Source organism: Pseudophryne corroboree, chromosome 4 (genome assembly GCF_028390025.1).
Source record: "Pseudophryne corroboree isolate aPseCor3 chromosome 4, aPseCor3.hap2, whole genome shotgun sequence".
NCBI lineage: Eukaryota > Metazoa > Chordata > Amphibia > Anura > Myobatrachidae > Pseudophryne > Pseudophryne corroboree.
This window is the reverse complement of record NC_086447.1, coordinates 162,144,929-162,160,388: the sequence shown is the minus strand read 5'-3', so window position 1 is coordinate 162,160,388 and position 15,460 is coordinate 162,144,929. Positions and strand designations below refer to the sequence as shown.

General features: G+C 46.4%; 1 protein-coding gene across 3 annotated transcripts in view; it reads left to right on the top strand.

The window, feature by feature from the left end:
- Positions 1-7,949, top strand: part of UGGT1 (UDP-glucose glycoprotein glucosyltransferase 1) — a 381,222-nt gene extending 373,273 nt beyond the window's left edge. For all 3 annotated transcript variants that reach the window (XM_063915521.1, XM_063915522.1, XM_063915523.1), the window contains exons 39-41: positions 646-762; positions 980-1,148; positions 6,894-7,949. In XM_063915521.1, coding sequence (XP_063771591.1) covers positions 646-762; positions 980-1,148; positions 6,894-6,919 — 312 coding nt within the window. In that variant the 3' untranslated portion in view covers positions 6,920-7,949. The remainder of the gene's footprint in view (positions 1-645; positions 763-979; positions 1,149-6,893) is intronic.
- The last annotated feature ends 7,511 nt before the right edge of the window (positions 7,950-15,460 follow it).

The window sequence follows — 15,460 nt, the reverse complement described above, 5'->3', positions numbered from 1 at the left end:
AAACACTCTTGCAAGAGTCTACAAGTTTGATACCCTGGCTGAGGAGGACCTAGAGTTTGCTCATTCGGTGCTGCAGAGTCATCCACACTCTCCCGCCCGTTTGGGAGCTTTGGTATAATCCCCATGGTCCTTACGGAGTCCCCAGCATCCACTTAGGACGTTAGAGAAAATAAGATTTTACTCACCGGAAAATCTATTTCTCGTAGTCCGTAGTGGATGCTGGGCGCCCATCCCAAGTGCGGATTGTCTGCAATACTTGTATATAGTTATTGCCTAACTAAAGGGTTATTGTTGAGCCATCTGTTGAGAGGCTCAGTTGTTATCATACTGTTAACTGGGTATAGTATCACGAGTTATACGGTGTGATTGGTGTGGCTGGTATGAGTCTTACCCGGGATTCAAAATCCTTCCTTATTGTGTCAGCTCTTCCGGGCACAGTATCCTAACTGAGGTCTGGAGGAGGGTCTTAGTGGGAGGAGCCAGTGCACACCAGGTAGTCCTAAAGCTTTCTTTAGTTGTGCCCAGTCTCCTGCGGAGCTGCTAATCCCCATGGTCCTTACGGAGTCCCCAGCATCCACTACGGACTACGAGAAATAGATTTACCGGTGAGTAAAATCTTATTTTTTTTTTCTTTTATTTCTTTAGGATTTGCCAAATAACATGATTCACCAAGTGCCCATTAAATCGCTACCACAAGAATGGTTATGGTGTGAAACTTGGTGTGATGAAGCATCTAAGAAAAAAGCTAAAACCATCGATCTGGTGAGTGCTTGTCTACTTTAGCTGAAGAAGAGGGATCAAAGACGAGTTCAGATTAGGTTGATGAAGTTAGTTCCATGCGTACCAGCAGGTTTCTAGCGAAAGCCTAGATTCATTGCAACAACTTGTGTTGAGCTGCTGTTGCTGGAGTGTCAGTATGTCTTGCCAGCCTCACGGTGCATTTGCTTCTATACTAACTTGTTTTTACGTAATTATACAGTGCAATAACCCAATGACCAAAGAACCTAAGTTACAAGCGGCTGTACGTATTGTCCCTGAATGGCAAGAGTATGACCAGGAAATCAAGAGACTCTATAGTCAGGTCATAGGCGAGCCTTCTGGTACATCGGTGGATCAACCGGATGACATTAGACATCCAGGTGCACAAGGTGAGTTATCTGTGTAAAGTTGTTCACACGCCTGTAGGTTTTGTCTAGTCTGCTCTTTTGTTTTGTTTTTGTTTTTTGTTTTTCAATTTTGATTACCGTATTTACTCGAGTATAAGTCGACCCGAATATAAGCCGAGGCACCTAATTTTACCACAAAAACCTGGGAAAACTTATTGACTCGAGTATAAGCCTAGGGTGGAAAATGCAGCTCTAGCCGTACACAGCCCTCAGTGCCAGATATGCCCTCATGCTGCCAGATATGCCCCACAGTGCCAGATATGCCCCACACTGCCAGATGTGCCAGATATGCCCCACAGTGCCAGATATGCCCCACAGTGCCAGATATGCCCTCATGCTGCCAGATATGCCCCACAGTGCCAGATGTGCCAGATATGCCCCACAGTGCCAGATGTGCCCTCATGCTGCCAGATATGCCCCACAGTGCCAGATATGCCCCTCAGTGCCAGTTTGTTACTTACCCTCCATCGCTCCCGCGCTGTCCCGTCGCTCCCGTGCTGTCTTCTGTCGGTTTGTGCACTTCCTTTAACACACACACGCCGCTGCAGGAGGGACACAGGAAAGCTGCGCGCTGTACCCTCCGTGTCCCTCCTACAACTGACTCGAGTATAAGCCGAAGTGGCTTTTTCAGCACAAAAAAAAGGTGCTGAAAAAGTCGGCTTATACTCGAGTATATACGGTAAGATAATGGAGAATTTGGATGTTTGTCCCAAAGCATTAGTGTAAAGTATTATCATCCAATTTAGACCTAGCCTATCAAGGATAGCTATTGACCGCTGAGAGCCTACAGTCGCTGTTTAATAATCTGTTTGGTCAGCTGCCTGTTACACTTAGGTGCAGATGTGACTGATAGACTTATGAATGGAACTGACATTACTACTGTTAAAAAAAGCATATATGTGCTTTGTTGCTCTTGTATTTATATCTGTATTTCTCTAGCATCCATAAGGGATATTGCGGACAGAATTAGTACGATAGGGTATAGACTGGTCCAAAGGAGCCAGTGCACTTTAAATATCTTCAACTGGGTGTGCTGGCTCCTCCCTCCCCTCTATGCCTCCTCCTACAGGCAGTTTAGAAAAAAGTGCCCTCAGGAGAGGATGCACACTCTGCAGCTCCACAGTTTTTTTTTTTTCTTCAGTTTCTTTTAAAACTTTTGTTTGTTTCGGTATGCTGTTTGGGCAACAGCATACCTGCGCCGTGGGGGTTAGGGGGGGGACGGTCACCGGCCTCATGAGGTGCAGAGCTGCTTCTCCGCTGCAGGACCACCTGAGGTGCTGTTTGTTCAGTGGGGCACTGCGCCTTAGCTGTCGCAGCTGCAGCTTGCAGCACACCCCTATCAAAGCCTGAAGGTGATCGTCGTGGTGAGTACTAACCGGGGGCCCCGCTAGGGGGGTACCCCGGTTCATTGTGCGGCAGACGGGTGCCCCTACGTGAGACTGGCAGGAGATATGTTGTACCAAGCATTTATGTGAGGCTACACAGCCTGTGGAGACATTGCCAGTATAAAATTCTTATCGTAGCTCCGGCGCCATAGCGGGGGGCAGAGCTACATCAGAGCGGTCTCAGCGGCATTTTGGCGCCTTCCTCTGCATAAGCGAGCAGCAGCCGCCTCATACAGCTTCTCAAAACGGTCACAGGAACGCTGGCACTGGGTTTAGAGGGGGAGAGCCGCTATTAGTGCACAGTTTACATTCCTGGGGAATTATCTGTACTGCAGTATCACTGTTTTATAGTACTACATAAAACACTGACAGTCTCACTGGGGCTGTGCAGCATTGGGTGTGCTGGGGTCCTCTCTTCTATGTCTCCTCTCACATGCAATAGGGCAGGCTTCTATTGTATTCAGTCTGTGTTGTATGTGTATATTGTCTGTATTTCATTATGGTAAAACAGAAGTTATGCAGTGTATGCAGTGCCAGATCTCCCCTATTTCATCTGGCTTCATATCATGTGAGCAGTGTAGTCAGCCATCGCAAAATGTTGATAACAACATGGGGGAGAGTCCAGAGCCTTCCTGGCTGGGGGCTATGAAAACTATGATGTTGGATATGTCCTCTCCGCTCACTGCAAATGCCAATAAAACACAAGAACTGCAACACGCAGTGGCTAGCCTAACTGCCAAAGCTGATGCTTCACATCCCCCGCTGTCTACTACAGGTGCACAAAAACGTGCTTTACCTGCAATACTATCAGATTCTGATGATGTACAGGTGGATGGGGATGATGGGGACCCCATTAATGGGGATTCCACCCCTACACAGGGTATAGAAACCCTCATATTGAGGATGCTACTAATCAGCAGTCATTTTTCCTCCCACAAGACAAACTGTCACCTTTCCTAATTCCAAAGAATTGGATGATTTATTTAAATTAGCCTGGAAATTTCCAGATAAACAATATCAGGTGTCCAAAAGGTTTTTAAATACCTTCCCATTTTCCCCTGAAGGCAGGAAATTCTGGGAAGAATCTCCAGCAGTAGACGTCTCTGTCTCTCGCCTTTCTAAAAAGGCGGTGCTCCCTGCTCCGGGCTCCTTTACGGTAAAGGACCTGGGGAATAGGAACATAGGACCAGGGGGATAGGAACATAGAGACCACTCTAAAATCTATCTACACTGCTGCAGGTGTAGCTCAAAGGCCAGTCATTGCTGGTTTCTGGATGACATATGCCATTCATACATGGGCTACTCAGATTCAGGAGGGTGTTTCGGGTGATATGACCTTGGTTACTACTGTTACTTTCCTGAAACACATTCAGGACACGGCAAGAGTCCTCTGTGACTCCCTTAGAGAGATTGGCAATATAAATGCTAGAACCACTGCTATGGCTGTGTCAGCACGCAGAGCCATATGGTTGCGTCAATGGATTGCAAACGCTGATTCCAAACGTAATGTGGAATCTCTTCCCTTCACAGGTGAATGGCTCTTCAGAGGTGAATTGGACGCATGGATCTCCAAAGCTACTGCTGGGAAATCCACGTTTCTCCCTTCAGGGGCTCCGCTTGCTAGGCGTACCCACCCAGGAGCATCTACTCAGTCCTTTCGGTTCTCCAGATTTTGATCTAGGGCCCGAGGTGCTTCCAATGCAGCTAGAGGCTCCAGAGGTTAACCTAAGAAACCAGCTGTTGCTGGCTCTCCGGAACAGAGCACCAGTTCAGCTTCCACAAAGACTTTGGCATGACTGTACCCTCCCACCCCGAGAGGATCTCGGGGTGGGAGCTCGGTTACGTCACTACAGCCACTTCTGGGATGGTTCCTGCCAAGATGCCTGGATAAGGGACCTTATCTCTCAGGGTTACAAGCTGGAGTTCGACGGTGCTCCTCCCCAATGATTTTTCAAATCAAACTTGCCAGTTTTGGGAAATTTGCGTGTTACGCTACTACTGGCCATCAACAAGTTGGTCCAGTCCCAGGTCATTGTTCCAGTACCCCTGCTACAGCGAGGACAAGGTTACTACTCCAGTCTGTTTTGTAGTGCCAAAACCAGACGGGTTTGTGAGACCCATTTTGAATCTGAAGTCCTTGAATCCTTACCTGAAGGTTTTCAAATTCAAGATGGAATCTGTGAGTGGTGATCGTGGGCCTGGAACAACAAGAATTCCTCATGTCCCTGGATATCAAGGACGACTACCTTCATATCCCAATTTGGCGGCCTCATCAGGCCCATCTACGGTTCGCCCTACTGAACGATCTCTACCGGTTTCATGCGTTGCCCTTCGGTCCTGTCTATAGCTCTGAGGGTGTTCATGAAGGTGATTGCGGAAATTATGTTCCAGCTCAGAGTCCAGGGGGTCAACATTGTCCCTTACCTGAACGATCTCCTGCTAAAAGCAAGTTCCAGGGAGCTTCTACTGCTCCATATAGATCACACTATCCAACTTCTGTCTCACCACGGGTGGGTCTTCAACTACAGAAGTTTCAACTGGAACCATCTCAAAGGCTCCTGTTTCTGGGTATGATACTGTAGCTCAGAGAGGACAAGGTGAGAACACTTCAAGAGATGGTTCGCATGGTTCTCCGACCTGCTCGAGTTACCATTCATCTTTGCATAAAATTGTTGGGGAAAGTGGTGGCCTCGTACGAGGCGATACAGTTCGTCAGGTTCCATGCCAGACCCTTCCAATTGGACGTCCTGAATAAGGGATCCGGTTCACATCTTCAGATGCACCGAATGATTCAGCTGTCACCCTAGGCCAGGATTTCACTCCTGTGGGTGGTTATAGCCTTCCAACCTGCTGGAAGGTAGACGTTTTCGGGATTCAGGATTGGATCCTCCTCATGACGGATGCGAGCCTGAGAGGATGGGGAGCTGTCACCCAGGGGGCTCAGTTCCAGGGCAGGTGGTCTGCCCAAGAGGCCCTATTTCCGAGCAACATTCTGGAACTCTGGGTTATCTACAATGCTCTGATTCAGGCCTTCCCTCCTCAGGGATCAGGTGATCCAAGTTCAGTCGGACAACGCCACAGCAGTGGCATACATCAATCGACAAGGATGGACAAAAAGCAGGGCCTGCATGCGAGTAGCGTCAAAAATACTTCTCTGGGCGGAAAGAAATGCAAGAGCACTGTCCACAATTTTCATTCCAGGAGTGGACAACTGGGAAGCAGGCTTCCTGAGCCGCCACAACCTCCACCCGGGGGAGTGGGGATTACATCCTCCGGTGTTTCAACAGATTGTCAACAGGTGGGGATACCTGCAGATCGACGTGATGGCGTCTCGCCTCAACAAGAAGCTTCGCTGCTACTGCTCGCGAACCAGGGACCCTCAGGCGAGTGCAGTGGATGCGCTGATGTCGCCTTGGCCTTACCGGCTGGTCTACCTATTTCCTCCAATTCCGTTGATCCCAAGGGTGCTCCAATGGATCAGACATCCGAGTCCAAGCAATCCTGATTGCACCGGATTGGCCCCGAAGGGCATGGTACGCAACTCTTCTGGACATGTCCATAGAAGACCCTTGGCCTCTTCCGCTAAGAAAGGATCTTCTCCAGCAAGGACCGTTCGTCTATCCGGACTTATGGCGGCTTCGTTGGATGGCATGGAAGTTGAGCAGAATATCCTAGCTTACAAAGGGCTCTCCAAAAAGGTCATTGCCACTATGGTGCAAAACCTGTGACGTCAAAACATTATCATATCATCTGGAGGAGATATGTATTTTGGTGCGAGAAACGCACGTATCCGCCTGCAGAGTTTCACTTGGGACGTTTCCTGCAGGCTGGTGTGGAAAATGGCTTACATCTGGGTTCCATTAAGGTCCAGATTTCAGCTCTCTTATGGACGCTAGAGAAAATAGGATTTTAAATACCTACTGGTAAATCCTTTTTTCGTAGTCCATAAGGGATATTGGGCGCCCGCCTCTGTGCAGTGACTTCTGCAGGTTATCTGTTCTGTGTTTCCTGTTCAGCTGTTGTTTTTCTGTTGCCAGACGTTGCTAGCCCAGTTATGTTATGGTGTGCTGGTGTGAAAATCTCACCAAACTTCTTGTTGTCATGTTTCCTTCTCTCAAGTATGTCCTTTCTCCTTCGAGCACTATTTTACCTATAACTGCCTGTGGGAGGGAGCATAGAGGGGAGGAGCCAGCATACCCAGTTGAAGAAATTTAAAGTGCACTGGCTCCTTTGGACCCGTCTATACCCCATTGTACTAATTCTGTCCCCAATATCCCTTATGGACTACGAGAAAAGTATTTACCGGTAGGTATTTAAAATCTTATTTTTATCTTTTTTGCAGATCACAAGTCACACGTGGAATTATGATCTTCCGATACCTTTGGAAAATTAGACGCAACTTGTTTTTTATTTTTAACACACATTTTGAGATTTATGTGAATTTTATTTTTGTTGATTTTACAGAATGTCTGCAGAACTGCTGAATGGTTTGATAAGTTGTGGTATTGGGGGTATTTATAATTTTCGGTGTGACTGGATTTTTTCTTAGGGAATATTACTTTTTGGCCAAGTTTTATGGGTGCTGCGTAGAAAGAAAAAGGGACATAAAATAACTAGTTGAGAATTTACATCTACCAGTTTTTAGGAAAGGGTTACGTTTACGTAGCCGCGTCTGTTTGTTATACGGTTTGTAAATGCTACACATCAAATGCAGCCAAACCACCAAAATTGGTCATGTGTAGCATGTATGATGCTATTTCACATTGCCCATTCTGTTGTCTTTCCTACCAAAGCTGCTTCTATGTAAACTAGCAATCAATCTAGGTTTTCCCAAGTAACATGGAATCAAGTATTCATGTATGTCTCACTACACTTTAGACAACAGGTATATAACCTCCGATTTGATTGTCACCAAATGAAATGCTAATTTCTCCCATATTTTTGTTAAATGTTACAAGACATCTTAGGTGTTATAGAGGAATTCTGTTGTCTGTGATTATCTCGGGTGGCCGAATTTGGGCGACACCTGCCGCACTTTATGGCAGCGGGAACTTGCACAAAAGTATTCACCAGTAATTGTATTCCACCCTGTAATAGCTTGTGTGCAGCTAGTGAAGTAGATCTGACACCTCCGCAATGGTGGACACCTCTGTGTTTCCTTGTCAAAGCCGGTACGGACTCAAGTTCATAGCTATGGTGGTATCTCGGGTCTATATGCAGTACATAACCGTATGAGTCTACGATGGAGCGTTCAGATACTCAGTAAATACCCATAGGATTGTAACGCTGTGGCCACATGTGGAAAAGCAGATAAAATCACACAATGATTTGATTTAATTGTGATGTTTGGATTACTTTTGGCATAAATTTATATGCAGAATAAAATGCATGTCCGGCTGATACTGGAACTATGTGAGACTACGTGCTGGTCCTGTGGGCCTCTGTCTCTACGCACTGTACTTGCTGGAAACATGTAAAGCTCACATGCTGGAGAATGAAGTATTGGTAGAGAAACATTAAATACATTAAAAAAAAAAAAATGTTAAAGCAATGTATTTTTTATATAACATACAGCAGTACCGTATAGTGATCCCATCATTTGGAAATGGTAACTCAGGGCTTATGTTTGACATGAAGTTTGCTCAGCCCAAACAAAAGCCTGTTATTCCTTTAGTTCCCAGATAAGGTAAACCAGTGATAGGATACTGTCCCCACTTACCTTGATCATGTTGTCACTCCTTTAGTCACAGTTATGGGACAGTGGGCATTGTGCGATTATCCGGGGTAAAAATCATGTAACACTGGCATAGAGGCGCCTGTAGGGGATGTAGTCATATGACCAGCGGTCAGGAGACCGACTGTCACATAACCTCCCTCTACATTCCGCCCCCTCACTATTCCAATGATCGGCATGCCAACCAACAGGGACTTTTCCAACTTTGTGAGGGTCCTAGCTGCAGTCGCCCCCACCAGGGATTCTGGCGTCTGTATGCGTCTGTATGCCACGCCACACCCACCTGTAGGACTGCTAGTTATGTACATGTGATTGCTTGTGCCAGATTTTGTAACACAAGAAGTATGTAGGTGTATCATTAGCTATAGTGCAATGCAGCAATCAGTGGGATACACCTAACTACGGTATAATGTGGCCCACACACAGTATAATTATGTCAGACCAGCAACCGGGCCACAGTCCACCATGGCCAACCATGTAACAGATTAAAATGGACAGGATCCGAGTACTCAGGCCGAGCAGTTGCCCAGTAGAATTGCCGCTGATACCACAACGTGTTACCGGTCATGTGCCACATCCGCCCATTTTTGCATTATAGTTGCAGATATCTATTTTTCCTGACCTTTCTTTCCATGTCTGTCACCTTCCCTTTCTTTTTCATCCACTAGGGGTCACTGGAGTACTCTTGGGGATATGGACGGCTTCCGCAGGAACAGGGCACTGAATATTTAAATTTAGATCACTCCACCCCTCCATATCCCAGAGTACCTCAGTGTTTTTTCTGTGCTCATCGTAGCAACAGGCTTGTGTGGCTCAGTCCACACTTATTTTGAATATATTTTTATTTTTATTATTTCTGATTTTTATTTTTTTCACTTTACCACATCCCTTTCCCCCTTCCAAAAGGCCAGGGTCCGGGATAGTGGAAGCTGCTACAAGCAGCTGTGGCGTGTCGGTCCTCTCTAAAAGAGCACCCTCACAGCCAGAGCAGACATCCTGCAGAAAAGGCTGGCCGGTGCTTACAGAGAAGCCCCATCGTAGCCTCACCACAGGAGTCCAGGTATGTTGGGGGACGGGGCGATCCGCTCACGCTGCCGCCCCGCTGTGTGGGGACACTGTTTCTTAGAGCCCGCCGATGCTGCTCGGAGCCGCATAGAGGGAGCGCGCTTCCCGGCTCCCGCTGTCTGTTCTACGGCTCCCGCTGGCCGTTCCCCGGCTCCCGCTCCCCGGCCCTTTTACATGCTCCTGGTGTTCCAGTACACGGAGCAAAAACGGGGGGGGGGGGGGGAGCTCACAGCACCATGTATATAGCAGCAGGAGCACGTAGCTGCACGGGGGTTAGGGGGGGGGGAGCAGCAGTATGCTAGGCTGCATAGATGATATAGAAAGCATAGGCTATTAGGCCTTTGTTACACTATCCCAGGTTATATATCTGTTTCAAAAGATTATAACCTGTACTGTGATTATTCCTGTAAGCATGTCTTGGGGGCCATTTTAACCATGCTTCCTGTTCTTCCTGTTGTGATTCCAGAACGTTCAGGCTGTTGGTAGTATAGAGCACATTTATATAGCTATATAATGATGTTTATACTGGCAGGGAGGCTGTTAATAATATCAGTATGAAACTGCACTGTGATTATATGTATAAGCATGGCAGCCATTTTAACCATGCTTCCTGTGTCTTCCTGCTGTGATTCCAGAAAGTTCCTGTCCTACATCTCTACTCCACTGGAGGCGCAGGGGTGTTAGTGGGAATTTGGGATCACATTTCATAGTACTGGCCACGTGTACTGCGCTTGGCCAGATATATATATATATATATATATATATATATATATATATATAGACACCTTAGTACTATTTTACTGAGTCGTGCAAGTGTCTGGTTTTTGTGTATTGTATTGTCTGTCTCCATAATAAGTAAGGCACCAGCAAAAATTAAGAAGCATCACTGCAAAGTCTGTAGCAGTGTGTTACCGGATGGATCTATCACATGTCCAGTATGTTTTGTGGATTCAGTTACGAATACAATTTCTGCTCCGGTGTTAAAGCCAGTTTCATCTCCGGACCCTCCATGGGAAATGCTAGCCAATGTATTGGCTGGGTTTAAATCAGAATTGTCCGCCGCTCGACAAGAGCGGGAATCGGCAAGATCTGAGTCTAGGGTGAGACCGCCAGAACTACCGGAGGCGTCTCAGCCTTGCGAAAGGTCCAAATCCATTTTGGGTAGACGGGATAAATTTCATATGTCTTATGATTTACCAGTTTCTGCTATGTTGCATTCTGACGATTCCATGCCAGACCTCACTGCGCAAGATGAGGGTGAGGAGGGCGAAGTGGAGTCAGATAGTGATGATTTTAACAGCACAGGCATTGATAATCTCATCAGAGCGGTGTGTCAGTCTCTGAAGTTTACAGAAACTGAGGAGCCTCTGACAAATGATGAAGTCGTATTTACTAAACGACAGAGATCTCCAATGTGTTTTCCTGTTTCGGAGTCTATTAATAAGATGTTAGTAGAAACACGAAAAAATCCAGATAAACGGTTTTCTATACCTCGCAGATTTAAGTCTAGTTACTCGTTTCCAGACTCGGTGACATGTACATGGGAGAATCCACCAATGTTTGATTCGTCTGTGTCAAAACTTACAAAGAAATTAACCATACCAGTGTCAACTGCTACTACGCTTAAAGACCCTTCAGACCGCAAATTAGAAACTATGCTAAAGTCCATGTATATAGCAGCAGGAGTGCTGCTGAGACCTGGGTTGGTTGGCATTTGGGTCACTAAGGCGCTCATAGTATGGATAACAGAACTCAAGTCTGCCCTACATGACGATCACCTTATACTTCTTGCTGATCAAATCTGTGAGGCTGCGGAGTATCTATGTACAGCTTCTACTGACGTCTGTCAGCTCACTTCTCGCATTTCATCGTCACTGGTTACAGTACGACGAGCACTCTGGTTGCGTTCTTGGCAAGCGGAGGCAGAGGTCAAAAGAGGTATAGAGGCGTTACCTTACGGTGGCGAGAAGTTGTTTTGTCCTGAATTGGACAAATATATTTCTGAGGCCACGGGAGGAAAGTCTGTTTTCTTACCATTGCCTCCAACGGTACCAAGACGGAGATACTCTGGACCTGCGTTCAAATCTTTTAGACCTCAGCCCTTTCGCGGGCGTGGCAGAGGAACAGCTATGCCTGGTAGACGAGGTCGAGGACGTGGTTTCCAACAAACCAACACCAGTCGTCGGGACGCTAAGGTCACCGACAAGCCAGTGGCATGACGGGCTCCCAGCCCATCTCGGATCTCCAATTGTGGGAGCACGCCTTCAGACGTTCCACAGATGGGTGGATCCGTAATTTAGTGTTAAAAGGTTACAAAATAGAGTTAGACTGTCTTCTGCCACTGCGGTTTTTCAAGACAAGACTACCTCTCTCGGACGACAAGAGGGCGGTTCTGCAAATTGCCATTCAGTCCCTACTGGATTCAGCAGTTTTGATTCAGGTCCCGGTACAACAACAAGGTCAGGGTTATTATTCCAGTCTGTTTGTGGTACCGAAGCCGGATGGCTCCGTCAGGCCAATATTGAACTTAAAGGGTCTCAATCAGTACGTCACTTACTACAGATTCAAGATGGAATATCTGCGGTCAGTAATTGCAGGTTTAGAGCCACAGGAATTCATGATTGCGCTAGATCTTAAGGATGCGTACTTACACATTCCGATTTGGCCACCTCATCAGAGGTTCTTGCGTTTTGCAATACGCCAGAACCATTACCAGTTTCAGGCTCTACCGTTTGGCCTCTCGTCAGCGCCTCGGGTATTCACCAAAGTGATGTCTGTGATAATAGCTCATCTCAGATCCCTGGGAGTGACAATAGTTCCGTACTTAGACGATCTGCTCATCAAAGCTCCGTCTCAACAGATGCTCCTCCAACATGCGCTGCTAACGTACAATGTACTGGTTCACCACGGTTGGATTGTCAACTTCAAGAAATCACATCTAATTCCGTCTCAACGACTTCAATTCCTAGGTATGATTCTCGATACAATAAATCAAAGAATTTACCTACCAGAACAGAAAGTACAGATTATTCGTCATCTTGTACAATTAGTGCTCAAGCCACGCACAGTCTCGGTACATTTGTGCATTCGCCTTTTAGGCACAATGGTGGCGGCTTTCGAAGCGCTTCAGTTTGGAAGATTTCACTCACGTCCATTTTAACTGTATGTACTCGCACAGTGGTCGGGCTCGCATCTGCAGATTCACCACAGGGTGAGGTTGTCGCCACGGGCAAGGGTATCTCTACTCTGGTGGCTCAAAGTACACAATCTAACCGCAGGGAAACGGTTTGGCGCCTGGAATTGGATAATTCTAACGACGGACGCGAGTCTCAGAGGTTGGGGAGCTGTAGTTCAAAATTGTCAGCTCCAGGGTCTCTGGGCGGATCACGAAAGATTGCTGTCTATAAATGTCCTGGAACTCCGGGCAATTTACAATGCGCTACGACAAGCAGTACACATGCTTCGGTCTCAGACTGTCCAGGTGCAGTCAGATCTCCACGGACTACTCGTAGACGATCCTTGGCCACTCCCACTACGTTCGGACCTTTTACAACAGGGTCCGTTCCTTTACCCCGATTTAGCGCGGCTGCGTTTGACGGGGTGGCTGTTGAGACCACCCTCTTAAGAAAAGAGGGCATTCCAGATTCGGTTATACCAACCATGTTACGAGCTAGGAAGCCGGTTACGGCAACTCATTATTACAGAATTTGGCGTGCCTATATAGGTTGGTGTGAAGCTCGGAAGTTTCCGACATCATCTTTCAAGTTATCCCATCTTTTGTTATTTCTACAGACGGGTTAGATGGAGGACTGCGTTTATCTACACTAAAGGTGCAGGTATCTGCGTTGTCAATTTACTTTCAAAGACGATTGGCTCTATTGCCGTCGGTACACACTTTTCTGCAAGGTGTCCTCAGAGTACAGCCGCCATTCATTCCACCTACAGCGCCATGGGACTTGAATCTGGTTTTAGAGTTCTTACAGTCTTCATATTTTGAACCCTTACAACAAGTGGATATTAAGTTTCTCACTTGGAAAACAATTTTCCTCCTAGCCTTAGCTTCGGCAAGGCGTGTTTCAGATTTGGGTGCCTTGTCATGCAAGCCACCGTATTTGGTGTTTCATGATGACAGAGGGGAACTTCGGACGAATCCCGCTTTCTTACCAAAGGACATTCTGGAACTCTGGATGTGGTACGCGCATTACGCGTTTATGTATCCCGAACGTTTACAGTTCGTAAGACGGATACGTTGTTTGTTCTCTATGATGCTGCCAAGATGGGTTGGCCAGCTTCTAAGCAGACCTTATCCAGATGGATAAAACTGACCATACGTCAGGCTTACCTTCATGCTAGGTTACAGCCGCCTACATCAGTAACAGCTCATTCCACACGTTCTGTGGGAAGTTCATGGGCAGCTGGTCGTGGAGCTTCTACGACGCAGCTTTGCCGTGCGGCTACATGGTCTTCAGTGCACACGTTTGTGCGCTTTTACAAGTTTGATACGTTTGCGGCATCAGCATCTAGCTTTGGCCGCCTAGTGTTACAGGTGCCAAACAGCTCTCCCGACCACGGGGGAAGCTTTGGTACGTCCCAAGACTACTCCAGTGACCCCTAGTGGATGAAAAAGAAAATAGGATTTTGGTACTTACAAAGTAAATCCTTTTCTTTGAATCCATAGGGGGCACTGGACGCCCACCCAGAGCAGTTTTACCTGGTTTGTGGTAAGTTCAGGGGATCTTATGGTAACACACTCTCACCGACTGGTTCAAATTATCAAGTTCTATCGGTTATGGTGTCAACTGTTATTGTTGTCCGTTATGTTATAGGTAATTCTCCATTGTCAACCTCTATAGCTCCTGTTCGGCTCAGTAAAAAACACTGAGGTACTCTGGGATATGGAGGGGTGGAGTGTTCTAAATTTAAATATTCAGTGCCCTGTTCCTGCGGAAGCCGTCCATATCCCCAAGAGTACTCCAGTGCCCCCTATGGATTCAAAGAAAAGGATTTACCTGGTAAGTACCAAAATCCTATTTTTTTTCATTTGCTTTAGTGTAAATATACTCCTGAGAGCTAATGTTTGTCGTGTTATACTGATAAAGAGGTTGTTTTCCTTGGGACCAAGGCGGTGACCACCAGTTACCGCAGCTACCAGTCAGTGGAGATGGATTGCCGAAGCTATGACGGTTTATTGTCTGATGGGAGATGTGTAGTGACAGGTCCAACAGCCAACCAGCTGGGTGCCACTGTCTCTGCACTGCTCCCATTCTTGTAGCCTAGGCCAAAGGAGAGTCCGGCAGTGCTAAAGAGCTGCAGCTCCTTCCTCCATCCTTAGGCACTGGCATATGGATGAGTTGGGTGGTGTATGGCCCCAGTGTGGACAACTTCTTTAGCTGTGACATGCTAGAAATCTCATGGAACTGGTGCATATTGCATTTAGATACACTGGGCTGTTTCTGCAGTATATTATGCTGTATGTGTACACTTGTTGGCATTATATGTTCCTTGAGCAGCAATCCTATTTATTTTGTTTTTCCTTTTCCTTATTATCCAGACCATGGAGATGTATTTATAATGTACTGTAGCTGATCTAGAACTTACAGAATAAGCTTATATTGTGTTATTTGCTATATACTTCGGGAAGCTTTGATTGTCAGTCTACAAAATAATTTGCAGCTAAATCTCCTTGTTTTGTTATCTATTTCATATGATCTTTTTATTGGTTTGAACTAATACTGTAAAGAGGGTCAGTATTGCTGAAGCTGAATTTTACGTGTTAAATCCCAGCATCCTATTCCATCCCTGTATTGTGTACATACTGTATACATCTGTCATTTCCAAGTCTTATCTCCCATTTATCACTCACAGTATGAACTGTATTGTATTCCCCATACAGACCTTGATTGGTCATTCGTTGGTATGAGGTGTACTGCTAACACACACATCTGACGGCCACTTAATAATGCATTATGTGTGTATGCTATCAGTGGAGAATGTCCGCTGACATGTCTGTAAATAATATCTGTATAAATGGAACATTCTGCCGTCATGTATACAGTAAAAAGCACCCATGCATTGCTTTCTCTCAACCCTCACAAATATGGTCACAACCT